Here is a 26,666-nt window from a genome sequence, read left to right on the forward strand (position 1 = left end):
AAATTAAGGTGAACACAATGCCACATACACAGTTTCCACTTCAAAAGATGGCTTGCAGTTTATCAAGGTTAGACACGGACATCCTGTTGAAAAAGCTACTGGATCATATACAAAAGTAAGACTTATATTATTCTGTTTCAATTCTAAAGAAGTTATACTTGCATATATGTTTTGTTTATTTGTTCTAATATAGTCAATGATATTCTTGTATTTATTGTTGGTTTGTGGTTGTCAGCTATTATTCCAGACAAATCTTTGACTAACACTAAAAACTGATGTACACTTCTTGTTTTAAGATGGGATGTTTTATCACATAAACCATCTATTTGTATGAGGAGTTATATACATGTGCATTTTATTTTAATTTTAAATGCCCCTGAAAATAAAACTGGAAGGTATATTCTTTGGTCATTCCAACAACCAATTAAATCTTTGCCATTATTTTAATCTGGACATTATACAGACTTCAAATTTGTCTGGATTGTGGTTGGAGATTCAAATAGCAAGTGCATGTAACAAAATTAACTCTGATTTTGTATTTATTACAGACCCTGCATTTCCATGACTATCTGGGGACAATACATAGTGTTCTTATTGATGAAGATTTCACATCCCCAAAGATGCACCACAGGTTCATTGTCTTGTCTCTTCATAATTTTTTATGTTAATAAAAAAAAATATTATGAGAATTCAGTATGTGAGCAATATTTTATTTACTTAAACCTTCTTTCTTCAAACAGTTTTGACCCTCATGCAAACATGAGAAAAGTTAAAGCAGTAAATGAATTCAGCAACATGGGTAAGTTAAACATCATCAATAACGATCAAACATGAGACCTGTACTTGTAGGTTTTCAGATGCTAACAAAAAAGAAAAAGTTCTTAAGATTAAACTTAGATTCTCTAAGCCAAGTGGGTAAATACCAAAAATATTGTATATCAATTTGCCCGAGGGAAAAAAAAACATTTTCTACAAACATTTTTTTTCAAGAATGAAATTCAATTTTATGTGTCAAAGGTGTTTTTCTTTTTATATCCAAATTACTAAAAAGATACTACAGAGCTTTCTATTACAGTGATATTGTATATGAAAATGTAATTCATGTTTATTTTTAGTTCTTTCCAAGCCAAAGGCTCAAAGAGCTAATGCTATGGCCATTTGTGCGGTGTGCATAAACTTTTTGGAATATGGACCATATCTTAAGAACCCTTGAAGGAGTTAATTGTGCTCTGTACTTGAAATTATGTGTAGACACTTCTAATAAACTTAAGATAACAGGATTCTCCAAATTAATATTTTGCCCCCCCCCCCCCCTTATGAAAATGGCTGGGGCATTATTAAAAGTGTTTGTCATGTTTGCCTTTCTTCTATCCATCCTTCTGTCCTTCCATCCTTCAATTTGTCCATTCGTCAGAGTTTGCATTTAGCTCATTTTCAAAGAAACTAATCAAGTTATTTATATGCTAATACATATTGCTGAGGGCTATTCCATGGGATTAACATTTTTGGACCTTGACCTTTCCTTTGACCTTGAACTTACTTTTCTTAGATTTGTGTTTAGCTTAGTTTCAAAGAAACTATTCAAGATATTTTTATGAAACTTCATATGCTCGTACATTGGTGAGAGCTATTCAACTGCATCAAGATTTTTGGACCTTGATTTTTCCTTTGACCTTGATCTCACTTTTCTTAAATTTCATTAGTTTTGTAAATAAAATATGACTACATGTATTTGATATTTTCTTTTTGCTTTCACAATAGTATACATGTATATAGTGTAATTTTAAATTCAGAAAGCCCAAAGACCACCATGTATATGTCAGAGTGAGTCCCAGCCACTATTTAAAAAGTAATTTTACTTCAATATCTCAAATCCTTGAATATCCCAAAGTTTTTTCTAAGTCATATTGGGTATGAAATAATGAGGTTTTAGTGCATTACTAAAATTATTTTTTTTATCAAAAATTGTTTATGTGCTAACTCTTAACATTTCTAATCATTTATATTTTTTTCTTACATTAGCTATGCCAGAAATGTCATATGTGAGTCAGGGAAAGCTACGCTTCCTAACAAGACACGTTGATCAACGAGATTGGGAGAAACCATTCCAGTTCCTGATGAATACAACAATTCATGTTGGAAATGTAAAGATAATGATTTTTAGAGAGTTTCAGTTTGATTTTTATAAAAATTCATTAAGATGACAAGCATTTATCCTAGTAGAATATGTTTGATAAAACAAAGTTTAGTATGTGACGAAACATATTAGATATTGCTATTAAGATGTATATGTGCATGTACATCCATGAAATTTTCAAAACTCTTAGTAAAATTAAATATTTTTCCTGGAATTCCATGTATTCACTTACCCACATGTACATTACACTATAGTTGTTTACGAAGACTGCAGATACCAGTGAAATTTGATTGTTTGAATTCCCTACAAAATAAAATCAAACCACTCTTAGGAAAGATTCATGCATTTTGTGCTTTTTACTGACCTTTATATACATGTGCATATTGAAAAAATGCTATCAAAATTTATATGAAATTCATACATTGTGTATATAGAAGGGAGTATTGATGATGTTCACTTTTGAATAGAATGTACACAGGATATGTAAGACACACTCCTATGCTTTGGTTAGTGACTTTATAAATGTATGTGTATATTTAAGAAATGAATTTAATTTTTGAAGATTCATGAGGACATGAACTACGACGCTTCACGCCGGCATATTTCATGAAGCATGTTAGCATTGTAGTTCATGTACCTCATGAATTTTCAAAAGTTAAATTCATTTCTTATATTTACATTATTTTTCTGATGATTTGCCACTATAATAATGCCATTTAACTGTCTTTTTCAAAGCAAAACAGTTTGCACTATAGTTTTGACATCAAGTAAGGTATTACGACGTAACAACGGAGATATTCATGCCCATTCATGGTAGTTCATGAGAAAATGAACTGTATTCTATTTTGTAAAGAATCATAGGGGAAATTTATTGGAAATGTAAATATTATGGTATGAAGCTAAATAATATTTTAGATATACTCAGAGTTAATAAATGAAATCTGTTGCACCTACCCATTTTGCATGTCAGTGATTAAAAGATAAGATATGAAAGGTTTGAAATTGTATTTTATTACACAAATTTTATTACATGTACTCAAAAACAAAACAAATATAAAACTGGATATGAATGAAAAAATGTTTCTCTTATAAGCAATTAAAAGAGGTTTCCTGAGATAGAAAATTGTTTGTGTTCCCCTTGTTTTTTATTTTCTGTGACATTATGAATAGTATCAAATTCTTTTATTTAATAGATGAAGAAAACAGAGAGAAACATCAATGTTACTTTGTCAAAAGAAGAGATTCATGGAAATTTGACCTGCATGGAAAACCAACCCCCAGAAGGTAGAAATTTGCAATATTCAATTTTTAGAAATGTTTATTTGATGTATGGTATATTTTACAGTATAGTTTAATTTCAGGGTTTTTTTAAAAAGAATTTGATACTTTTCCCATGTATTTGGTACTCTGAATATTTGTATCACATTTAATTGACAAAGTTTTTGTTTTGATTGGTATCTTAGGATCACATGCCCTAGCAATCTGCTTTCGAAACATTGTGGAAATCATGACAAAATTGCAAGAAGAAGATGTTGAAAGAATTGCAGAGTTTTACTTTGAACAGCTTGACATATAGTAAGTGTTAACTAAAATCATGCATAAACTTTTGAAAATTATGTAATTTCTAAATTTAATTTTTATCAATGTATTCTTTTTAGTTTGCCTGAGGACAAAAGAGCAAAGGAAAATATGGTTGATGTGTTTGGAGCTATGAATACAGAACTCTCAGATAAGATTCTGGCTGAAAAGATATTCTTAAACCCCAACCCTGATCATGAGATGATCAAAAGAATTCTGACACATGTGGCAACAAAATTAAGGTCTCCTCACAAGGTAAAATTGTTGATTGACAAAATTGTAAGGCAGGTTAAATAGAGGCATGAATAATTTTGTTGAAGCCCAAAGAAGTTATCCTTTACCTTTTTATGGAAGACTTTAATTTGATTCTGAGCATTTCTTTTGACATGTAGATATACATATATTTATTAATACAAATAAATTTTGAAAACAAATGCAATAACTAGTCACCAAATGATGCTAAAAATATGATTAATTTTAAATAGATTCTTCTGCAAGTTTTAGAAGATGCTGTCTTTCACAAAGAAAAGTTTCCCAAAGAATTTTATGCAAAGGACACCCATAGTCGATGCATGTTGGCACTAGGTGCAGTGAGTCACAAATTGACCAAAGAAGGAAATGTTAATCGAGCAAGAAGAACAGTGAAATGGGTGCATTCTGTACTGGGCATGCATGGTAATCCTGCACAACAAAGTTGTAGGAGGGATATATTAGAATCATCATGTTTGTCTGTCTGGCTGTTAAAATATCTGTATTTCTGTAGATATGACCTGCCTACTCTCCCAATTTATACGTAACTTTTAAGGTATTTGACTCCCTAAATACAGTCTATGATTTCTGTGCTAAATCTCCTGATTTCCTGTTTTTCACCATATTCAGTAAAGTAAATGATTATTTGCAAAGCACTTGATTGATAGCAAGCTGTCACGCTATTTTCAAGGTATTTAAAACAACAATACAGTGCCCAAGTGAAGAAGCAATAACACTGAACACTAGGGATTGACTTTCAGGATAGTTATGGAAATATTTTTGCAACTTAGTTTTTGTGTAATTGTCCATAGTGTCATAATTAGTTTTTGATGAGTATTATATCAAGGCATTACTTCTGCAAGAACAACCATAAATAATTTGTTTTATGTACCAGGTAAATGCTCTGAAATTTTCTGCATTTTTGAAAATCTGCATAAAGGTCAAATAATATGGACAGATTGGTAGAAACTACTGATACTATTTGTTTAGGGTAGGCAGGTCTGTTAGACTTAGGTAAAGCTCAGTGTTTGATCACTTTTCAGCTTAATCTCAAGGAACATCCAAACCAAATGTCCAGAGGTGGTGGATCTGTAGATACTTGATAAATTTGGGGTTGTGGGTGTATGTTGTCATAAGTACAACTTCAGTTTTTAAAATGGGTATAAGACTATTTGGAGATAAGGAGACAAAATTGATAAATCAATGCCTCTAGTTTGTATCAAGTATTTGAAACTTTGTTTTATGCATCGATAAAACAAACTTTGTGGATATTTTTGTTCTGATATACAGTTGAACTTCAATATCTCGAACACAGATATCTCGAATACCATGGATATGTCAAAGTGATTTTGAAGTCCCAAACACTTATTCCTTAAGTATTTCACACTGGATATCTTGAATCCTTGTATATCTCGAAGTATGTTCTTGGTCCCTTGAAGTTCGAGATAACAAGGTTTGACTGTAGTTGTTTTTATTTGATTTTGACATAGATCCATATGAGTACAGAAAAAGGAGAGCAGTGATGACGGAGAAAGAAAAGGAATTTTATGATCATCACAAAGTGATTTTGCTGGAGACACTGGGAAATGCCCGAATGGATGAGTCTTATGATTACATTATCTCTCACATCAACAGTACAAACTCACAGTGGATCAAAAGAGCTGGATGTCATGCATTGAGGAAATACGAACATCAGCATGTAATTACTCAGTAGTCACACAGTCTATCACTTTATCAATTTGAGCTTAATGTAAATATTTTAACTCATAAAAATTAAAATAACAATTACTTTATTTTGCACATTCAAAGACATGATGAACATTACTTGCTAACTTTGCACTATTATTTCTTAATGAGTGCATTATCCCACAGATTTGTTTATGTTTTTATATAAAAAAGATCTGCTATCTTTTTTTTACAGGCGGCTGATACTCTTCTGTATTCTGCATTATTTGATGAGGACCAGTCTGTTCGTTATGAAGCTGCCCTTTTGTATATGGGACATCCTAAAGGCAAAATGATTGCTCCATTGAATAGGTGAAGTTCAAAACTGTTTGTAGTGCAGTTTCTATATAAAATGATACATGTACCAACTGTCAAGTTATTGTGAGGTAAAGGTATCATTACATCTCTTATTACTGCAAATGAAGGCAGTGATTTTGTATTGATGAAATTAGAATATACAGATGTGTTTAATTAACCCCTGTGTGTTGTAAACCTTGCATTTGATACTTAAAGATCTTAGGTAGTATATAAAAGTCCTGATATACATGTATATAATCCTAAAGTGATAACTAAAAGTATGATTGGAAAGGGGCAGACATCAGTTACTTCACAACAACAAAAACATGCACATAAAAACACAAAATAACCCTCCCCTCAAAAATATGCAAAGTTTTTATTACATTGTTGCAAATAGTGAAACAACAGGAAATGGTACGGCAATGATAGATCCATATGATGCGGGCATTGATGTGTTGGACCTTGCTCAAAACCATCATAGGTCTCGGAGGAGCATCTGGGATGGACTTAAATTTAGATTGGAAGCACCAAGTGTGGACTGGCAGAAGTTGATAGGATCAAAAAGCATTGGGGCATCATTTGGTGTGATCATGATGAATCTTCTGGACTTAGTTGTTGGTAAATGTTTCTATAATTTGTTTTGGCAAAAATATTATAGAGTGGAACTTCTTGCATCTGAAAAAAATCTTCTATAAATCACTTTTTTTTGCAAGTCAGAACTTTATTTTTGTATAATTATGTGAAACCATCTGCTGGAAAAAATATCAGTTCATTTGAACAAGTTCAAAGTAATTTTCAGGAAAAAATGTATAATTCCTGTCCTGGCAAAATCTTGTAATGGAGAAATATTGGAAGCTCATACTTGACACAAATATTGCTTACGACCGAAGAACTGGCAGAAAAAGTGCATGATATCTTCTAGTTTATATTTTTAGGTCACCTGAGTCACTCAGGTGATCTATTGCTGTCTGTTTTTGTCAATCGTTGTTTGTTGTTCTTTAACATTTGAACATTTTCAGCTTCCTTTCTGAAACGACTAAACCAATTTCAACCATTTTTGGCATATAGCATCTATGGGGGAAGGGGAGCAAATGTGAATTTCATGGCCCCTGCCCCCATGAGCCTAAGTGGTGGGGCTAAAACTATTAAAATTAATGCAATCTTAAAAAATCTCCTTATTTACTCTTGGACATCAAGTAGTCAAACTGTTGGCATGATTATGATAAGCACTAGGCCCTTTACCAAAGATGTGAAATTCATGGCCCAAGGGTCGGGGGTTCTGGTGCTAGGACAGGGCTATGTAGATCATATAGTTTAAGTGCATTATTTCTTTGAAAATCTTCTCCTCTGCTCCTGGGTATTTAACAAATAAACTAAGTGCATTGTTATGATGAGCAAGGATGTATCTTCCAAAAATGTGAATTTTATGGCCCCTGGGTCAGGGGTTCTGTTGATTATACACGTGTATAGTGAAAATTCATTAATTCTTTGAAAATTTTCTTCTCTGCTCCTGGATATGTAGCAGATAAGTGAAGTGCATAGTTATTTTGAGCAAGGGTACACCTTCCAAAATTGTGAAATCTGTGGCCTATTTGTCAGGGTCTCTGGTGTAGGTGGAATGGGGCTCTATTCATTTTATAGTGAAAGTGCATTATTTCTTTGAAAACTAAGTGCATAGCTGTGGAGAGCAAGGGTGCCTTTTCAAAAATTGTGAATTTCATGTTTTCTGTGTCAGGGGTTCTAGTGTAAGGGCTGGGCTCTATTGAATATAAAGTAAAAATGCAATGATTCTCTGAAAATCTTTTTCAACTAATTGTATATTTATGATGAGTAAGGGTGCCTCTTTAAAAATTAAGAATTTCATCACTGCTGGGTCAGGGGTTCTCATGCTAGGGCATGGCTCTATTGATAATACATTGAAAATGCATTAATTCTTTGAAAATCGTCTCTGCTCCTTGGTATTGAGCAGATAAAGGAAGTGCATAGTTATGAAGAACAATGGGGTCTCTTCCAAAATTTTGAAATTGTGGGCACAAAGTTGAAGGTTCAGATGTTGGTAGGGCTGTGTATTGAGCAAAATATTTCGATACGATACGATACGATATTTTATAAAGCGATATGCGATATATTGGATTCTTTAACAAGTCTATCAAAAAAGTCTTGTATATCATTTAATCCATAGATTTGATAAAAACGGGGTGTTTTATTACCAAATTGGAAGTTCATGTCTCACTGTCTTTACAAAGTACACTTCAAATTCAAACTTTTAATGATTGTAAAACTAACATGTTAAAATATAGTTGTCTATGTATTTTGTAATAGTTATTTAAGATGTGCTATCTCCTTAATGTTTATTTCACTATTGATCATTTTTAATTCAAAACATTTAAAAATAACCTTTGGTGACTGGAATTCCCAACTTTTTCACAGAATTATAAGAAAAACTGCCTGCCCGATACGTATTGGAAGTTATTTTTCGATACGATACATTCCTGAATATTCGATACGTATTGATTAATCGATATATTGACACAGCCCTAGATGTTGGAGGGGGTACTCTATTGATAATATAGTGAAAATGCATTATTCTATGAAAATTTTCAACTAAGTGCATTTTTATGATGAGCAAGGGTACCTCTTCCAAACGTGTGAATTTCATGACCCTGGGTCATGGATTTAAGTGTTAGGGCAAGGCTGTGTTCAATCTACAGTGAAAAGCATTATTTCTTTGAAAATCTTTTCTGCATCTGGACATCTAAGAGGCAAACTGAGTAATAAGCAAGGGTATTTTTTACCAGATTTTAGAAATTCTGGAACACTTGGTCATAAGAGTTCTGGTGCTGGCCAGGGCTCTATTAGTTTGTAGTCTACTGAGAGAAGTTACTCCCCTTTGCTATTCACCTATGATAATTAATCACAGTAAATAATGTAATTGAAAGGTAAATAGATTAAGAGAATTATGCATGAATTTATATTTACATTTGCTGTATTTTTCTACTAAGCCAACTGTGATTTGAAAGCCATTTTTGTGTATATTCACGCGTAGAAATATACATGGAGAAGCTTGCTTAATAAAGCTTAATAAAAATATGATGATATAGGGCAGCGAAAAATTCAAATATTGAGTATAGTTTTGGTGCATTTAAACACGTAAAATGTAAATATAAGGAATGTTTTTAAGCTTAGTGTGAATTACACAGACTTGCACGTAGGCATATTTTTCATGAAGCGCTAGTGCGAAATATGCCTACGTGACAAGTCTTTGTGATTTACACACCAATAAGTCACACAAAACTTAAAACATTCCTTAATTGTTGTATAATACCAAAAGCACTCTCATAGTTTTGATGGTTAGATATACTTGTAAATCAAAAATAATTATCTTATTAAATATTCTTCAAAGAACAAGAGAAGCCAACGTGAGAGGGAATAAGATGGATTCATTAATAGTGCTAAAGCACTGTTGTGTTTTTAGCTCACCTGAGCTGAAAGCTCAAGTGAGCTTTTCTGATCACATTTTGTCCGGCGTCCGTCTGTCCGTCCGTCTGTCTGTCTGTAAACTTTTCACACTTTCGACTTCTTCTCAAGAACCACTGGGCCAATTTCAACCAAACTTGCCACAAAGTATCCTTGGGTAAAGGGGATTCAAGTTTGTTCAAATGAAGGGCCACGCCCTCTTTCAAGGGGAGATAATTAGGAATTACTGAAAAAATAATGGCATCATTTAAAAATCTTCTTCTCAAGAACCATAGGGCCTGGAAAGATGAAACTCATGTGGAAGCATCCTTAGGTAGTGTAGATTCAAATTTGTTCAAATCATGACCCCCGGTGGTAGGGCGGGGCTGCAATGGAGGATCAAAGTTTTACATAGAAATATATAGGAAAAATCTTTAAAAATCTTCTTCTCAAGAACAGCAAAGCCATGATGAGTCATATTTATATGGAAGCATCCTCAGGTAGTGTAGATTCAAATTTGTTCAAATCATGACCCCCGGGGGTAGGGCGGGGCTGCAATGGAGGATCAAAGTTTTACATAGAAATATATAGGAAAAATCTTTAAAAATCTTCTTCTCAAGAACAGCAAAGCCATGATGAGTCATATTTATATGGAAGCATCCTCAGGTAGTGTAGATTCAAATTTGTTCAAATCATGACCCCCGGGGGTAGGGCGGGGCTGCAATGGAGGATCAAAGTTTTACATAGAAATATATAGGAAAAATCTTTAAAAATCTTCTTCTCAAGAACAGCAAAGCCATGATTGGTCATATTTATATGGAAGCATCCTCAGGTAGTGTAGATTCAAGTTTGTTCAAATCATGACCCCTGGGGGTAGGGCGGGGCCACAATGGGCAATCAAAGTTTTACATGGGAATATATAGGAAAAATTTTTAAAAATCTTTTTTTCAAGAACAGCAAAGCCATGATTGGTCATATTTGCATGGAAGCATCCTCAGGTAGTGTAGATTCAAGTTTGTTCAAATCATGACCCCCGGGGGTCGGGTGGGGCCACAATGGGCAATCAAAGTTTTACATAGGAATATAAAGGAAAAATCTTTAAAAAATCTTCTTCTCAAGAACAGCAAAGCCATGATTGGTCATATTTATATGGTAGCATCCTCAGATAGTGTAGATTCAAGTTTGTTCAAATCATGACCCCTCGGGGGTCGGGTGGGGCCACAATGGGCAATCAAAGTTTTACATGGGAATATATAGGAAAATTTTTTAAAAATCTTCTTCTCAAGAACAGCAAAGCCAGGATTGGTCATATTTACATGGAAGCATCCTCAGGTAGTGTAGATTCAAGTTTGTTCAAATCATGACCCCTGGGGGTCGGGTGGGGCCACAATGGGCGATCAAAGTTTTACATAGGAATATATAGGAATAATCTTTAAAAATCTTCTTCTCAAGAACAGCAAAGCCATGATTGGTCATATTTATATGGTAGCATCCTCAGATAGTGTAGATTCAAGTTTGTTCAAATCATGACCCCTGGGGGTCAGGTTGGGCCACAATGGGCGATCAAAGTATATAGGAAAAATCTTTAAAAATCTTCTCAAGAACAGCAAAGCCATGATGGGTCATATTTACATGGAAGCATCCTCAGGTAGTGTAGATTCAAGTTTGTTCAAATCATGACCCCCGGGGGTCGGGTGGGGCCACAATGGGCAATCAAACTTTTACATAGGAATATATAGGAAAAATCTTTAAAAATCTTCTTCTCAAGAACAGCAAAGCCATGATTGGTCATATTTATATGGTAGCATCCTCAGATAGTGTAGATTCAAGTTTGTTCAAATCATGACCCCCGGGGGTTGGGTGGGGCCACAATGGGCGATCAAAGTTTAACATAGGAATATATAGGAATAATCTTTAAAAATCTTCTACTCAAGAACAGCAAAGCCATGATTGGTCATATTCATGTGGTAGCATCCTCAGATAGTGTAGATTCAAGTTTGTTCAAATCATGACCCCGGGGGGTCGGGTGGGGCCAAAATGGGCAATCAAAGTTTTACATGGGAATACATAGGAAAATTTTTTAAAAATCTTCTTCTCAAGAACAGCAAAGCCATGTTTGGTCATATTTACATGGAAGCATCCTCAGGTAGTGTAGATTCAAGTTTGTTCAAATCATGACCCCTGGGGGTCAGGTTGGGCCACAATGGGCGATCAAAGTATATAGGAAAAATCTTTAAAAATCTTCTTCTCAAGAACAGCAAAGCCATGATTGGTCATATTTACATGGAAGCATCCTCAGGTAGTGTAGATTCAAGTTTGTTCAAATCATGACCCCTGGGGGGTCGGGTGGGGCCACAATGGGCAATCAAAGTTTTACATAGGAATATAAAGGAAAAATTTTAAAAAATCTTCTTCTCAAGAACAGCAAAGCCATGATTGGTCATATTTATATGGTAGCATCCTCAGATAGTGTAGATTCAAGTTTGTTCAAATCATGACCCCCGGGGGTCGGGTGGGGCCACAATGGGCAATCAAAGTTTTACATGGGAATATATAGGAAAAATTTTTAAAAATCTTCTTCTCAAGAACAGCAAAGCCATGATTGGTCATATTTACATGGAAGCATCCTCAGGTAGTGTAGATTCAAATTTGTTCAAATCATGACCCCTGGGGGTCGGATGGGGCCACAATGGGCGATCAAAGTTTTACATAGGAATACATAGGTTAATTCTTTAAAAATCTTCTACTCAAGAACAGCAAAGCCATGATTGGTCATATTTAAATGGAAGCATCCTCAGATAATGTAGATTCAAATTTGTTCAATTCATGCCCCCCCCCCCCCCCACCCCCCACCCCCCACCCCACCCCGAACCACTTTTTTATTTAAACTTTTCAACCTTTCAAGACTGAACTGATTTCTGCTTTTTCCTAGCCATAGTGCTCAGGTGAGCGATGTGGCCCCTGGGCCTCTTGTTTTATTCTCTTATGGATCCTGTACATTGTTGAATTGTACTCAGGTGACTGTTAAGGCCCTTGGGCCCTTTGTTTTAAGAGAGAAGCATTGAATACAGTAGGTTTAAAAAAAAAATCCACACAAACCAATATATGTCCCTCAGACTACAAAAATTTGACCCCACAAATATATGTGATTTTACATTAATAGGAGGTAATGTAGACAATAAAGGACAGATGCAAAATTTTAACTTAAGATAGGTTGATCTTCAAGTGTTTTTAGGCATTTGTGTCAGGTCCTCATATAGATAAGTAAATGCTATAACCATCAGTCATGGTGTATATGTCTGAAACATTTAATTTTTTTTATTTTGATAGCACCAACACATGGCCATGTTAAAGTTAAAGTTCATGATGAGGCGTATGCCAGAGTCCATCTTGGCTTCATTGGAAAAAACATTGAGTTTTTTCTGGCCAGAGTTTGCTTTAAAGGAGGAGCTGAATACAGCATAAATATTCTTCAGGTATAAAGTAATTTTAAATGAGCTAAAATCTTTTTTTATATTACAGCTTTAACTTCAACCAGAAAAATATTTCTAGCTCACCTGCACTGTAAGTTCGTTTTCTGATCACCATAAAATCAAGTGTAAACCTACAAAATGGGGTAACTATGGTAATTGTGATTTTTAGGGAAATGATATGAAGAAAATAATAAAGCTGGCAGCCAATTTCTCTAAGAAGTTGAAGGAGATTGTGGAAGGAATCAAGGAGGGTGTTCAACTCTTCAAAGACGTCATATCTGGGAGACTGAACATTAAGGATATCATTAAAGAGCTGATTCAGGCCATCACTAGTTTGCCACAAAAGGTTATAATCTAAGATAAATATTTGTGATCTCTTCCTTGCAGATTTATATAATGAATACTTCAGCCTATTAAAATTCATTTTTTTTTAAAACATTTTGACTGCTAGATAGGTAAATACATGTATTTGTATTTGTATTTCACATTTGTTTCAACACAGATCTGTAGTACAAATTTAAGTTGTAATTTATGATCTGGCTTTGTTTTTGTCAAAATCTGACTGCTTTTGACTGAATTACGAACCTTATCCAATGTCCAATCAACCAAAATTTGTTTTTCAGATTCCCATAAAGTTCATTGAATATTTTTGTACTACATGTATGTAAAAGTTACAGATTAAAGATTGTACTTCAAAGAATTCTGTATAAATATTACAGATAATTCATTTGATCTTTCATGAACAGAAATTACATGTACCGGTAGTAGATTTAATCTCAAACTATCTACAGTATACATGTACTTTAATGTTTAATTTTCCTCTGTATACATTTACTTCTAGATTTTGAAACTGAGGGACATTGCATCTTCAGCCATGAAAAAGATCGGAAGTTTTGATCCGGCAGACTTACCAGTGGAGTTCCAGCCAGTGATAAACTTTGTCCACAAAGTGACCAAGTTATTTAATGACATCAAAACAGATGTAATGGGGTTTGTGCATGTATGTATATTAACAAATTATGCACATTCTAGATCTTCTTAGTCAAAGATTTTACTTAGCCATATGATTTCGTCTTTATTTTATAGGAAATTGAACAGGCAATTAATGTTGTTATTCCAAAGCAAGGAAAAGACATTTTTGATGCAGTGAAAGATATAATTGATGGCTTTAAAAATATTCTTAAAAATCCCAAAGAGGCATTGATGAAAATTGGAGGGAGCATTTTTAAGTAAGTTTTTTTCATTTATCTATATTATAGTATAGGGTGATATTTTTCTTAATGAATGCAAGGATATATATTGAAAACAACTGGGACCCGTTTTACAAAAGAACTTACGACTAAGACCAAAATTTAATTCTGCTAATAACTTTCTAATTTACTTTACATAGAGAATGGTTTTATAATATTTTTAAAAGGTTTGTAGAAAAATACTTTTATGCTAGCAATTTTAAACACAATAATTAATTTTGCAAAATTTTACATCAATTGAAGTTTTTGGTCTTAGTCATAAGTTCTTTTGTAAAACGGGCCCCTGGTCTTTTAATGTGCATCAAGATCAAAATAGACTTTTATTCACAATTACAGTATATGATTGTTCACTAAAATCAACCAACTTGTTTACTTAAAGCAGGAAGATTTATATGATTATGTTATTTTAAAATAACAAAACATCTGCATAGATACATTTCATCAGGGTTATACACATGTACATCTTAATTATTTTGTAGGATTTATCAAGCTGTAAAAATTGTTCTTGAACAGAAAGACAAAATTCAAGATGCTTGTTTCTTTCTGAGAGGTAAGTGTAGGAATTGTTTCCTTGTTCATTTTGACAGTCAGGTCTGATAATTAAATTACATTGCCTCTGTATACTACTTTGCACTTTTCAAGCTCAGACGTTAAAGACCATTTTCTAGCTTTCATTATACATAAATGTTGCTGTTACTGTAAGTTGTGTTACATTCATCACTGTAAGATCATGTAATTTTATCTAAGGTTTGCAAGTCAATGAATGCTTGTGTAACTTAATTAAATGGGCATTTTGGCTTTTTGCTTTTTTTTATTGTGTTGGGCATGCATCAGTATCACATTTTGTTTCATCATCTACATGTATATTGTGTTATAGATGACAAGCCATACTGGTTTGATGTAGCAGGGTTAGTGTCTGAGTACAGTGACATGGCAGCCAAGGCGTTTAGAAGTTTAGAGACATCAGGTACAGAGTGGATAAGTGAGAAAGTTGACGAAGCAGAGGATGCAGTGATAAAGTTTTCTAAGGGAAAGTTCTCCATGGTAAAGATTTTTGAAACTTTCATTTCTTGATGAGTGAAAGTGGCAGTAAAAGTTTGACAATAATTAAAGTTTCTCTCTCCATGTGTTTTTCACTTTGGTTATATGGAAACTATTAGCAGTAAATTTCAAGGTGTCATTTTCACTTGGGAGGAAATACGATTTAAGTTTTCATTTTCAAGGTCAATAATTGGTTTGATAAGCACATCTGTGAAATTCCCTACTATTCTTTTACACTCGTGTTCAAAGTACTACAAGGCTTTTTATCAAAATCTTCATGTGATGTGATGTTTTGTTTTTTCAGCAATCTATGAAAAAAGAGGTGGTAGATTTATTGAAAACAATAAAAGAAGAGTTGATGGACCCATTTAAAGGTTTAATTGGAATGGCTGATACATTTATTAACAAGTATGGGAAGGTTTTCAACATTATCAAGTCCGTAAAAGATGCATATGATATTCTGAAGGAAGGGTGAGTATATATTATTGAGTGTGATCGTATACTTCTTTTTAAAGAGAAAGAAAGAACTTTATATCTGGTATAAAGCCTTCAGTAGAAGTAATTGTTGTTAGTTAGTACTTTGAACCATTCACCCACACGTAAATCACTTCATGTATCTTCTTTTTCGTCAACTTTTTTGTAAATAATTGATGAAACAATTGCTGGAAAAAGAACATCAAAACAAGATTTAGTAGTTACTTATTGGACAAGCAATATCCCACTCATACAAAAAGCAATGTCAATAGATTGAAATTTACAAAATAGTTAAACTTTGGTATCTTGGAAATTAGTATCTAAAATACTTCATACAGTAAAACACGCTTAGAACGAAGTGCCAGGGATGACAATTTTGCTTCATTTTAAGCGTAATTCTTTATATCCATTAAGTTTACAACACGTTTTAAAGTCACGGTGAATGAAAATCACTTCACTTTAAACATCAATTCATTATAAGCATGTTTTACTGTAGTTAGTTTTAAGGTTCAAAGACTCTTTCTTATCTATTTTAACCTCAATATCTTGAATACATGAATATCTCAAAGTTTTTTCTTGGCTCCATTAAGATCGATAACAAATTTGACTGTAGTTGTTCATTAGAGATACAGGCCTTGTTTGTTGTCTGTAACCAGTTAGTGAGGGTCTGAGGCCCACTGGTAATAGCCAAGTAGAAAAAAAATTAAGATTAAATTGTTTCTTTTTTTTTTAAAATAAGACTGAATTTGTTTTTTAATAGATGTAAGTATTCAAGTCTTTTCTATAGGTATGAAACAGCCAGAGGAATAATAGACTCCCTGTTTGGAACCAGAACACATGGGCGTTTCCCTGTAGTTCGCAGAGAAAAGGATGACCAGTGTAGTGGCAGTGGAGAATATCCGTCAAGTCTTGGAAGTGGCCATACAAATTACAGGCATGAAGGAGTGGACATTGTTATAGACAGTGGGAAAACAGTATGTCTTGTTTCATTTTCATTGCTTCAGATTTTTTCGAATCAAGAGCATTTCATTTGATAGTTAAAAACTGTTTTTAGCTCACCTGAGCCACAGACTCAAGTGAGTGGACCTTCATATTGTCAGATTGTCTGTGTATCTATATTTAAAAAAACACCCAGAGGGCAACTTCTCTGCCCTCTTTACAATAACTTAACAATATTTTAAAAAAAATGTATCAAAGACAAGGGGAGGTCTGCAAGCTGGAATAGATGAGTGAACAATAATCATTCATGAACAGTCTGACTGAATTGGACAAATGGCAATGCCTATACATTTCCTCTCTACAGAATAAAACAGAGAATCTAATCAGATTCCAGCATAGTACATGTACATATAACTAATGTTACTGCTTACCAATCACTGAGTCTTTTATTGTTCCATGTATAATGTATGATAATTTATAAGAACCGTTTCAATTGTTTATAATCTTTAACATGAGCATATGATGAATTAAGTATGAAATATATCATAAATCACAGATTGTTGCCCCATTTGCTGGAGAGGTCACAAGAGAAGATGGAGACACAGTAAAGCTAGTGGTACAGGGAGGCTCACTGAAGGAGGCCATCATATATATCACCAATATTGAACCAAAATCTAATATAGAAGAAGAGGAGCCTAGATCTGTAAGATCTTATGTTTCATTTTTATTTGTACCATTAAAATTCCCTTTATGACAGAATGAAATACGGACCCATATGCTCTATTTTGGGAAGTTTTTTGGTCTCCTGAGTCATTGAAGTGAACTACCATGTATTATCATCCATTTCTTCTGTCATCATTAATAGTGGAAAATTCTTAAACCTCTGAACATATTAAGCTTCTACTCAGAAACTACAGAAACAATATCAACCAAATTTTAAGTATATACATGTAACTTCAAGGAGATAGGAACAAAAATTATAAATGCCAAAATCTGTTTATCCGTGGGACTCTAAGGGTGGGACCAAAGCCGGAAATATTGACAGTTTTCTTCTTCACTCTTTGACATCTAATAGACAAACTGTTTGCAACCCATATCGGACACTGCAAGAAATCTTATTCAAATTGCCACTAGATACAGTAAAACACGCTTATAACAAAGTGACAGGGATGGAAGATTTTGCTTTGTTTTAAGCGTAATTCGTTGTTATAGCTAAAAAATTTACAACATATTTTAAAATATGGGGAATGAAAATCACTTAACTATAAGCGTCAGCTGGTTACAAGCGTGTTCGCTATAAGCATATTTTACTGTACATAGCAGACAAATATCATTTAGTTACAACGAGCATTCAACCCCCTTCCATATTTGAGAACAACATGACCCCTAAGTCCAAGTTTGTGCTTCAGAGTGGGGCTGTGAAAATACATAATTAAAGAAAAAAAGCTTTAATTCTCTAAGTACTGCGCACTATTACTTGTTCCTTATAAGTAACAAGTTTGTCTGGACCAAAATTGCATGGATACTTCATCTAGAAATACCAGTAGATTCAAACTGTATTGCTCCAAGAGCTGCAAGTATCCTTTATTTTCTAGATAGATGGCTAAATTAAAGATTTTTTTAAGAAAGGCCCATTTCTAAGATTCTATGAGACTAATTGTAACAAAAGACGAGCTCACTTTTGATCTCAGTCTCACTTTTACCAAAGGAATTAATAGTGGAAAATTGAGACTGAGATCAAAAGTGAGCTCGTCTATGTTTAATGGCCCCCAGGCCTGGGGTTTATAGGATTGGTCTGTGTTGAATCTACAGTGAAAAGGCATTGTTTCTTTGAAAATCTTTTCTGTCTCTGAGCATCTTGAAGGCAAATTAATACAGTAAACTTTCAAAAAGCAATGGTTTTTAAACCCAGATTTTTGAAATTCTGAACCATTTGGTCAAGTGTTCTGGTGCTGGCCAGGGCTCTATTATTTTGCATTCTACGAGAGAAGTTATTCCACTTTGCCATTCACGTTTGATAATTAATCACTAGCTGTAAGTAGATTGTAATGTATTTGAAAGGTTAATAGAATAAGAGAATTATGCAAGAATTTGTATTGTGCAATACAGAAAAGTACTTTCCCAGTTTTAATGATGAGGTAGACTTGTAAATAATAAATAAATAAAAATGAGTCAAAAAACTTATTTTATTAAATGTTCTTCAAAGACCAAGAGAGGCCAATGTTAGAGGTTGTAAAATAATACTGAAGAACCGTTGTTTTGTTAATTGTCTCTATGGTGATAATGATGAGGTCAAGAACTGCTACTGAGTGCGATACTACACTAATTTTCGTTGATCCTGATCATTCTATTTCTCTTGGGTTTGTGCAATAAAGATTCATCTATCAGTTTATTTTATACTTTCAAGGATCCTCTAAATTGTTGTATTATATTCAGGTGACCGTTAAGGCCCTTGGGCCTCTTGTTTGTATGTTTTGTATTAATTATATATTTTATAGTGTTTGCGGATAAAAAACAAAAAAAAGTTTCTACAAATATGTACTGCATTTCATGTACTAAAGAGGAACGTTCCTTCAATGCTTTATGCATGCATAGAGAGGAATGTTCTTCCAATGTGTCATATGTAAACATACAGTGTAAGATGTTTAAAGATATGGGAAAATTTGAGAGAGGAACGTTCCTCAAATGCCTGATGTTTGATCATGCATGAGTTGTCTACAGATATGTAAATTTGAGAGAGGAACGTTCCTCAAATGCAAGTCTTAAGCTTCACAAGATATAGTACTCAACAGCAATGCAACCATTTGTGAGAGGAACGTTCCTCAAATGCCTGCTGTAATAAACTTTATGAATAAGGTATCAACAGATAGAAATCTGAGAGAGGAATGTTCCTCGCATGTGAATGTCTATAAGATGTTTAAAGATATAGGTAAATTTCAGAGAGGAACGTTCCTCGAACGCCTTATGTTTGATCATTTATGAGGTGTATACAGATATGTGAACTTAAGAGAGGAACGTTCCTCAAATGCCGGATGTGTTAAGATTCATGAGGTATTTAAAAATACAAGTTTATAAGAGAGAGGAACGTTCCTCTCTCTGCCTGATGTGGTAAGATTCATATGGTATTTAAAAATACGAGTTTGTAAGAGAGAGGAACGTTCCTCTCTCTGCCTGATGTGGTAAGATTCGTGGTATTTAAAAATACGAGTCTATAAGAGAGAGGAACGTTCCTCAAATGCCTTATTGTAACAAATAATTTGAAATGTATAGAGAGGAATGTTCCTCAAAAACCTAAAAAAAATCACCAAAAAGTGAACTTGTGGAGACACCTGTAAGGTTTTTCAGACCAAAATGACTTCAGATTGTAAAAACTGGTTAAAAAAAGGAATTTTGATTTCCTCTTTTTGATTTGGATTGTGTTATTTTATTTTTACTTAGATTTTTTTTTGAGCCCCCCCCCCCAATTGATTTCAATGAAAGGTGTTGCCATGGTTACTGAAAATAGAAATTTCTGTGAAATACTTTAAAAACTCTACTCCTCCTACAGTTTTGGTCTAACATCAGCATATCTTGGCACATAAGTAGACTATACCAAGATACATAATTCTGTGTATCGGTTTTGGATTTCAATGAATGGTGTTGCCATGGTTACTAAAAATAGAAATTTCTGTGAAATCAAAACGCTACTCCCCCTACAGTTTTGATCTCATTTCAATATAACTTGGCACACAAGTATACTACAAAAAGATACATAATTCTGTATATCGGTTTTTGATTTTTTATGAACGGTGTTGCCATGGTTACTAAAAATAGAAATTTCCTTGAAATACTTTCAAAATGCTACTCCTCCTAGAGTTTTGTTCTGATTTTAGTATAACTTCAAACACAAATAGACTACACTAAGATACATAATTCTGTGTACCAGTTTTGGATTTTAATGAACGGTGTTGCTATGGTTACTAAAAATAGAATTTTTTTGATATACATGTACATTCAAAACGCTACTCCTCCTATATGTTTTGTCTGATTTCAGTATAACTTGGCATACAAGTAGACTACACTGAGATACGTAATTGTCATTAATGCTTTTTGATTTTGCTGAATGATGTTGCCATGGTTACTTAAATCGAAATTTCTGTAAAATTATTTTAAAAGGCTATTCCTCCTACAGTTTTAGTCTGATTGCAATAAATCTTGCCACAAAAACAGACTAAACCAAGGATCATTATTCAATTTATTGCTGTTGCAAAGTTTCAAGTCCAAGTGCTACTTTTATCTTCCTTTATAAGTACAACAAGTAGAGCTACAGTCTCATCAGAGACTTCTGGTTGATTAACTTGTTTGTAACTTGAAAGTGTAATTGACTATGGTCTAGTATAGAGATAGAAGAATCACAAAGAATAACATTTTAAAAATTTTAAATCTTGAAAGGAAGGAATTAGGAAAGAAAATCAGCTTTCAGAAGGTGTGACGATGAATGATATGATTTTTTTTTAAGTAATCAGTGTTTCCAAATGACTTCTTTGGCTTCAAAATGGCAAAAATATGAACTGTAATGAAAGCTGTATGTTAAGTTTTTTCTTTGAAGTGCAGTTGAAGTTAAATATAATTTCTGAAAAGCTGATTAATATTTTAACATCTTTGCCTAATTGGTTGGTTGCCTGCAAATGCATAAGTTATGGTGTGTAAATGAACACAGTTTTTTATTTACCCAGAATTGATGCATCAAAGATTCTTAGTTTTCATGCATATCAGGCGCTGGGGCCGTAAAGCTTAGATGAGCTTTTACAAAACAAATATAATAATATAGTGGAAAAGTAAGACTGAGATCAAAAGTGAGGTCATCTAAGTTTTTTGGTCCTGGAGCCAGATTACTGATGTCTTGATTCAAATTTAGGTAATTAAGTCTTGCATGTTTGGTGTGGTTGGTGTGGAAGCATAGATTAAATAGATTTTTATATTGTATGGGCTAAAGTCCTGGTGACACAAGTGGACTTTATGGTTCATGTAACTTTTTTCTAAAATTTAGTTTGCAGCAGGTCAACCCATTGGAACAGCTAAGCAGTCAAAGTGCAAAAATCATATACATGTGTCCTTCCACAAAGATGGTGAATATATAGATCCTACGAAATATTTGGAATTTAAGCCTGTAACAATGCCAGAATGGAAACAACAGTGTGATGATTATAAACTAGTGCTGATGGTAAGTTGTTTTTAGTCATGTATGTGATTATTCTTTCTGCTTATACATGTACCTTCAAAGTGATCTATGTATTTGAATTTCATGGCGATACCTAAATATTTTGGATAATAAGAGACTTAGAATCATCAAACTTTGTCCTTGGAGTATTTCAACCAAAAAGTAGATCACATTAACCCCCTTTCTGGAATTTCACATTCAACATTTAGGATACTGTTAATCAAAAAATTTTCTCAACACCTTATTTTCAGGAGAAAAGTATTTGGCATTAATAAGTGAGATAAATTTTTGACAAATATTGTTTTTATTGTAAATAATCCTTTTTAAGATTCAAGTGAATAAAATTTTTTGAGCAGATCGTCTCCCGTAAATACATGAAAATAAGGTTCTCATTAATAAAAAGTGAATTTCAAGCCTTTATCTATATATCTAGGATACTAAGAGGCTTAGAATAAAAGTGACAGGATTGTACAATTTATCTGAAGAGTGATTCTAGGCCCTTGGGCCTTTTTTTTTTTTGACTACCAATAGACAACTGTTTGCAGTGGCTATGTTAAGCAAAGAAACCTCTATTGATTTTTATCCCCACCATGAATATGGCCAGGGCATATAGTGTTTGTCATGTCATCTTACGTTCTTCCATCCTTCTGTCCTTCCATCACACTTTGCACTTAGCTCAGTTTCAAAGAAACTATTCAGGATGATATTTTATCAAACCTTAAATGCTGATAGATACTGTTAAGAACTATTCAACTGCATTAACATTTTGACCTTGACCTTTCCTTTGACCTTGCCTTCATTTTTCTTAAAATTGTGTTCAGCTAAGTTTCAAAGAAACTATTCAAGATATTTATTAAACTTCATGTGCTGATGCTAACTGAGGAGAGCTATTCAACTTCATCAACATCTTTTGACCTTGACCTTTCTTTTGACCCTAACCTCACTTTTCTCAAATTTGTGTTTAGCTTAGTTTCAAAGAAACTCTTCAAGATATTTTGTATGCAAGCTTATATACTGATACATTATTTGGTATGACCTTCCCAATGACTTTGACTTAACTATTTTTTTGTGTATTAAACTCAGTTTTATAGAAACAATTCAAGATATTTTCATCAAACTTCATACACTAATACAAATTTTCATGTTGCATTACTAATGAACCCTGGGTGGGGCATTCATGTATTATGGACATCTTTCCATTTTATTTTTATTTTTTTTTTGATTCATGACCTGTTAATACATTGTTTTCCCTCTTTCAAAGTTGACATTTATCAGATTAGGAGTTGAGGTTTCAGTCAGTCTGACTCTGTTCAGGGCTTCAGACATCAGGGTGTAATAAACTAAAAATTAGAAAGGAAATATTCCTCTAAAAATATTGATATCTTTAATTTTGAAATTTTATTACATTATTATATATGCATCTACTTACAGTATATCCAAACTATGAAAAAAAATCCATTTATTGGTTTACATTTGTTACATAGGCATCACCAGCAGTGGCAGATTTAAGGGAGGGTGCACCTGGCACGCACCCCCCCTAAAATTGTCAAAGTTAGCGTAAATCATAGTTTCGTCAAGAAAATGTAAAAATGTCTTCTCGGTAGACGTCATTTTTACACTTCAAAATCTCTAGAATCCAGAATCTTCCGGAGGCTTCGCCCCCTGGGCCCCCACCAGAGAATCCAGGAGCCTCAAGGCGGCCCCCAGACCCCCTGCCTACTTCTTGCGCCCCCCCCCCCCAACTTCAATTCCTGGATCCGTGATTGACCTGTTAATTTATTGCAAAATTTGACTGGGTTTTAACTAAAAAATCTAGAAAAATTAGATCTTCATACTGACTATAAGTATAATCAAGGGTCTCTAACAGAAAGGATTCAATATAATTTTTTTAAGATTAGTGGAAGGAAAAACTAAGTTACAGCTTGAGGTTTTTGTTTAGTGAAAAAAAAATTGAGAAATTTATTTGGATCATAGACTTCTGGCAGAGCAGGTAGATTAGATAGACTTCTAACAGAGCAGGCAGATTAGATAGACTTCTAACAGAGCAGGCAGATTAGATTCTTAGAGATTATGTGGAAATACTAATGATATCCAGATGAGTGTCAAGACCAATAGGCCTCTTGTTGTCTTTATAGGATGAAACACTTGCTGCTGGATTCATTGTTGGACTAGGTGGCCAACAGCCAGAAAATAATGACCCCAAGCTGGAAAACACAGAAGTAGCTGCAGAAATACCTGACCTGCCATCATCTTTTGATCCTGATTTCACAACTGATATTAAAGGTATATAAGTTATATATTCTGCTGTCACAAAAGTATTGTTAAGACCATTAGATGTGGTACTGTGAATTTGAATAATTTATGCAATGCTACAATAATGGTACTGTGGAATCATTAAAATTTGTGGGAGCCAATTTTTGTGGATTACTTAAATTTGACAGGTTCATTGGGATGTAATTTTGTGTACTTTCTTATACTTACAAGAGGGAATATGAATTTGTAACCCCAGTTTATCAATTCATGGAGGAAGTTAATTTGTTGTTGAGAGGTACAAAAGAATTCTATGAAAATTAAGCCTCCATGAAATCTAATGATTCCACAGTAATTCATGAAGTGAAATTTAAGGAGGAAGCTGTTCAATGTGAACATGCTTTGAATGTTGATAAAAAAGAATTTATTATAATTCTCACAATTTTTTCTAATTTTAATTAATAGATGATCCGGACAGTGCTTACAATGCCATGCAAGACCAGTCGACAAATTCTGATGTCTTGGAGATTGATGATCAGGAAGATATGTGTCCAGCTTTGATGGGGACTAATTCTCCAGTGACCACTACCACAACAACAGTTGCTCCTGCCAAGACTGGAAAAGGTGTCAAAATTAACAGCAAAAAAAATTATGAAATATTCTAAGAAGTTTTAATTCAAAAACTGTAAAGTGTCTCATTTTCTGTGATATCTTTATAGGTTTCTTCTCCAAACTTCTGAAGGCTGCAGACAAATTCCTGCAGAAATTCAACATTCGTCGTCTTAAGTTTGGGACAATCATTGAGTTTCTAGACAAGCTTAAAATGGTCAAAAGTAAAGAGGCAATGGCTAAAGTGATGATAACTATCAAAGTATGTAAACAATTTTCTAAAGATAGGTAGATATTTTGTTTCCTTGCTTTTCAGAACAACTTGGGTTAAAATGTTGATTAGTAGTATACAAATTGGGCTACTAGATACTAAGTCAAAATCCTCTTCAGATATTGTAATTGTAAAACTTTACAGTGCATTAATGTTCTGGAATATTGTTCCAACCCTACATTGTTATTGATATACATGTAAGTACTTATTTACTGTTAATTGTATCAAGAAAAAATTATAAATTAGTACCTCATTTTTGTTCAGGAACTCATAGAAAATAAACCCTGTGTAAGCCCACATGAAATGACGGAAGATCAGCTTACGAATGAGTTGATGGAAAGAGGCAAAGATGCATCAGGTTCAAGAGAGGACATGGTGGCCAGACTTCTGGAGCTTGACCAAAGTATGTTTATTGAGTTTTATTGTTATTTATAATAGTGTACTATGTGAGACTTGATAATACTAACAAGTTAATGTTTTGTTTTCTACACTTCAGGCTGTCCATTGATGTCCTTCACCATGCCAAAGAATGTATACTGTACCTTTGACAGTCATTGCTTGGGAGTGGAATGTTGCATCAATGTTAAAATTGCCATGTTCCTTAAAGTCTTCAAGTTCTGGGCCAGATTTGATCCATGTTCAGAACCAATGCAATTTGTGATGGCATTTGACAAGTTCAATTACACAATCAAAATAAAAGGCAGTCTAAACTTTGATGGTAAGGACTTAATTTTTTTTATATGTGGGAAAATAGTCTTTGTACATGGAATGTAGAGCCATATATTTATTTTCTTCAGGTTTTGAAAATGAACTGAGAACAGGGATCAAGATAAATCTTATGGGCGGCATTGAATTGATTGTCAAGTAAGTTGCTGAAAATCTGAATTAAAAGATTTACTATATGAAATCTCAATAATACACACAATCACAAATGTATCACACAACTATTTAACACAAAGTCTATTATGAATAACTTTTCAATGTAAACTCAACTTGCATTTATAAGGATGAAGACTTAACATGTATATATTTGGGGTTTTACTTATTTTGAGAGTTTGACAATTCTACAGATACAGTATTACTAAAGGAAAGGAAGCAGCGTTGGCCACATTTGGTGTAGGCTTCTGTAGTTATGAAGACATTAACGACTGTATTCTGTTTGTCAACTTACTGGACAATGCAGTTCTGCCCATTCCAATTTGTCGGCCAGATGGAACTCTTGTATGGCCAGAATGTAAGAGCTTTATTTTTAGATATATGGTAAAACATGCCTATAGCCAAGTGCCAGGGACGTGCAATTATGATTCATTATAAACATAATTTGTTATATCCGTTAAGATCATAATACATTTTAAAACCATGAAGTTTGAAAATCACTGTAAGTGTGAATCATCAATATATAAGTGTGTTCACTATAACCATGTTTTACTGTACTATGGTACAACACCACTCAGGAACATAACTGGTTAATGGTCTTTATTTCATTGTAGTATTGTTATTATCATGTGTATATTTATGGAATTTCAGTGGACTTTACAAAGCTATTTGACAAAGAAGCACTTATCAAAAGAATAAAGGAGCAAGGGAAAGCCCTGACTAAATTGGTTGTCTCAGAACTTATGGATGAGTTTTTAAAATTGCTTCACATTCCGAAGGTCAGAAATAATGAAGAAAAATAATACATGTACATGAAAAGAAACCTTATATACATGCATTT

The 26,666-nt window shown here is 33.5% G+C and overlaps 1 protein-coding gene and 1 long non-coding RNA gene across 2 annotated transcripts in view; both read left to right on the forward strand.

Moving 5' to 3' along the window:
• Window positions 1–771, forward strand: LOC133181627 (uncharacterized). The gene is made up of 3 exons (XR_009720488.1): window positions 1–115; window positions 549–631; window positions 741–771. It is a non-coding gene; the product is annotated as an uncharacterized LOC133181627 (long non-coding RNA).
• Window positions 772–2,033: 1,262 nt separating this feature from the next.
• LOC133181623 (uncharacterized) overlaps window positions 2,034–26,666 on the forward strand; it is a 136,382-nt gene continuing 111,749 nt past the window's right edge. Inside the window, exons 1-26 of the mRNA XM_061316171.1 lie at window positions 2,034–2,144; window positions 3,331–3,421; window positions 3,601–3,712; window positions 3,796–3,970; window positions 4,201–4,390; window positions 5,455–5,663; window positions 5,886–6,001; window positions 6,384–6,604; window positions 12,773–12,918; window positions 13,085–13,261; window positions 13,757–13,915; window positions 14,002–14,144; window positions 14,645–14,715; window positions 15,043–15,209; window positions 15,511–15,677; window positions 16,468–16,654; window positions 17,176–17,322; window positions 21,649–21,822; window positions 23,955–24,102; window positions 24,535–24,693; window positions 24,789–24,940; window positions 25,214–25,352; window positions 25,446–25,667; window positions 25,747–25,813; window positions 26,020–26,183; window positions 26,477–26,604. Coding sequence (XP_061172155.1) covers window positions 2,034–2,144; window positions 3,331–3,421; window positions 3,601–3,712; window positions 3,796–3,970; window positions 4,201–4,390; window positions 5,455–5,663; window positions 5,886–6,001; window positions 6,384–6,604; window positions 12,773–12,918; window positions 13,085–13,261; window positions 13,757–13,915; window positions 14,002–14,144; window positions 14,645–14,715; window positions 15,043–15,209; window positions 15,511–15,677; window positions 16,468–16,654; window positions 17,176–17,322; window positions 21,649–21,822; window positions 23,955–24,102; window positions 24,535–24,693; window positions 24,789–24,940; window positions 25,214–25,352; window positions 25,446–25,667; window positions 25,747–25,813; window positions 26,020–26,183; window positions 26,477–26,604 — 3,942 coding nt within the window. The remainder of the gene's footprint in view (window positions 2,145–3,330; window positions 3,422–3,600; window positions 3,713–3,795; window positions 3,971–4,200; window positions 4,391–5,454; window positions 5,664–5,885; window positions 6,002–6,383; window positions 6,605–12,772; window positions 12,919–13,084; window positions 13,262–13,756; window positions 13,916–14,001; window positions 14,145–14,644; window positions 14,716–15,042; window positions 15,210–15,510; window positions 15,678–16,467; window positions 16,655–17,175; window positions 17,323–21,648; window positions 21,823–23,954; window positions 24,103–24,534; window positions 24,694–24,788; window positions 24,941–25,213; window positions 25,353–25,445; window positions 25,668–25,746; window positions 25,814–26,019; window positions 26,184–26,476; window positions 26,605–26,666) is intronic.

The sequence above is a fragment of the Saccostrea echinata genome, unplaced genomic scaffold, assembly GCF_033153115.1.
Source record: "Saccostrea echinata isolate AGI-Se365-2 ecotype Australia unplaced genomic scaffold, CSIRO_AGI_Sech_v1 ptg000009l, whole genome shotgun sequence".
Lineage (NCBI taxonomy): Eukaryota > Metazoa > Mollusca > Bivalvia > Ostreida > Ostreidae > Saccostrea > Saccostrea echinata.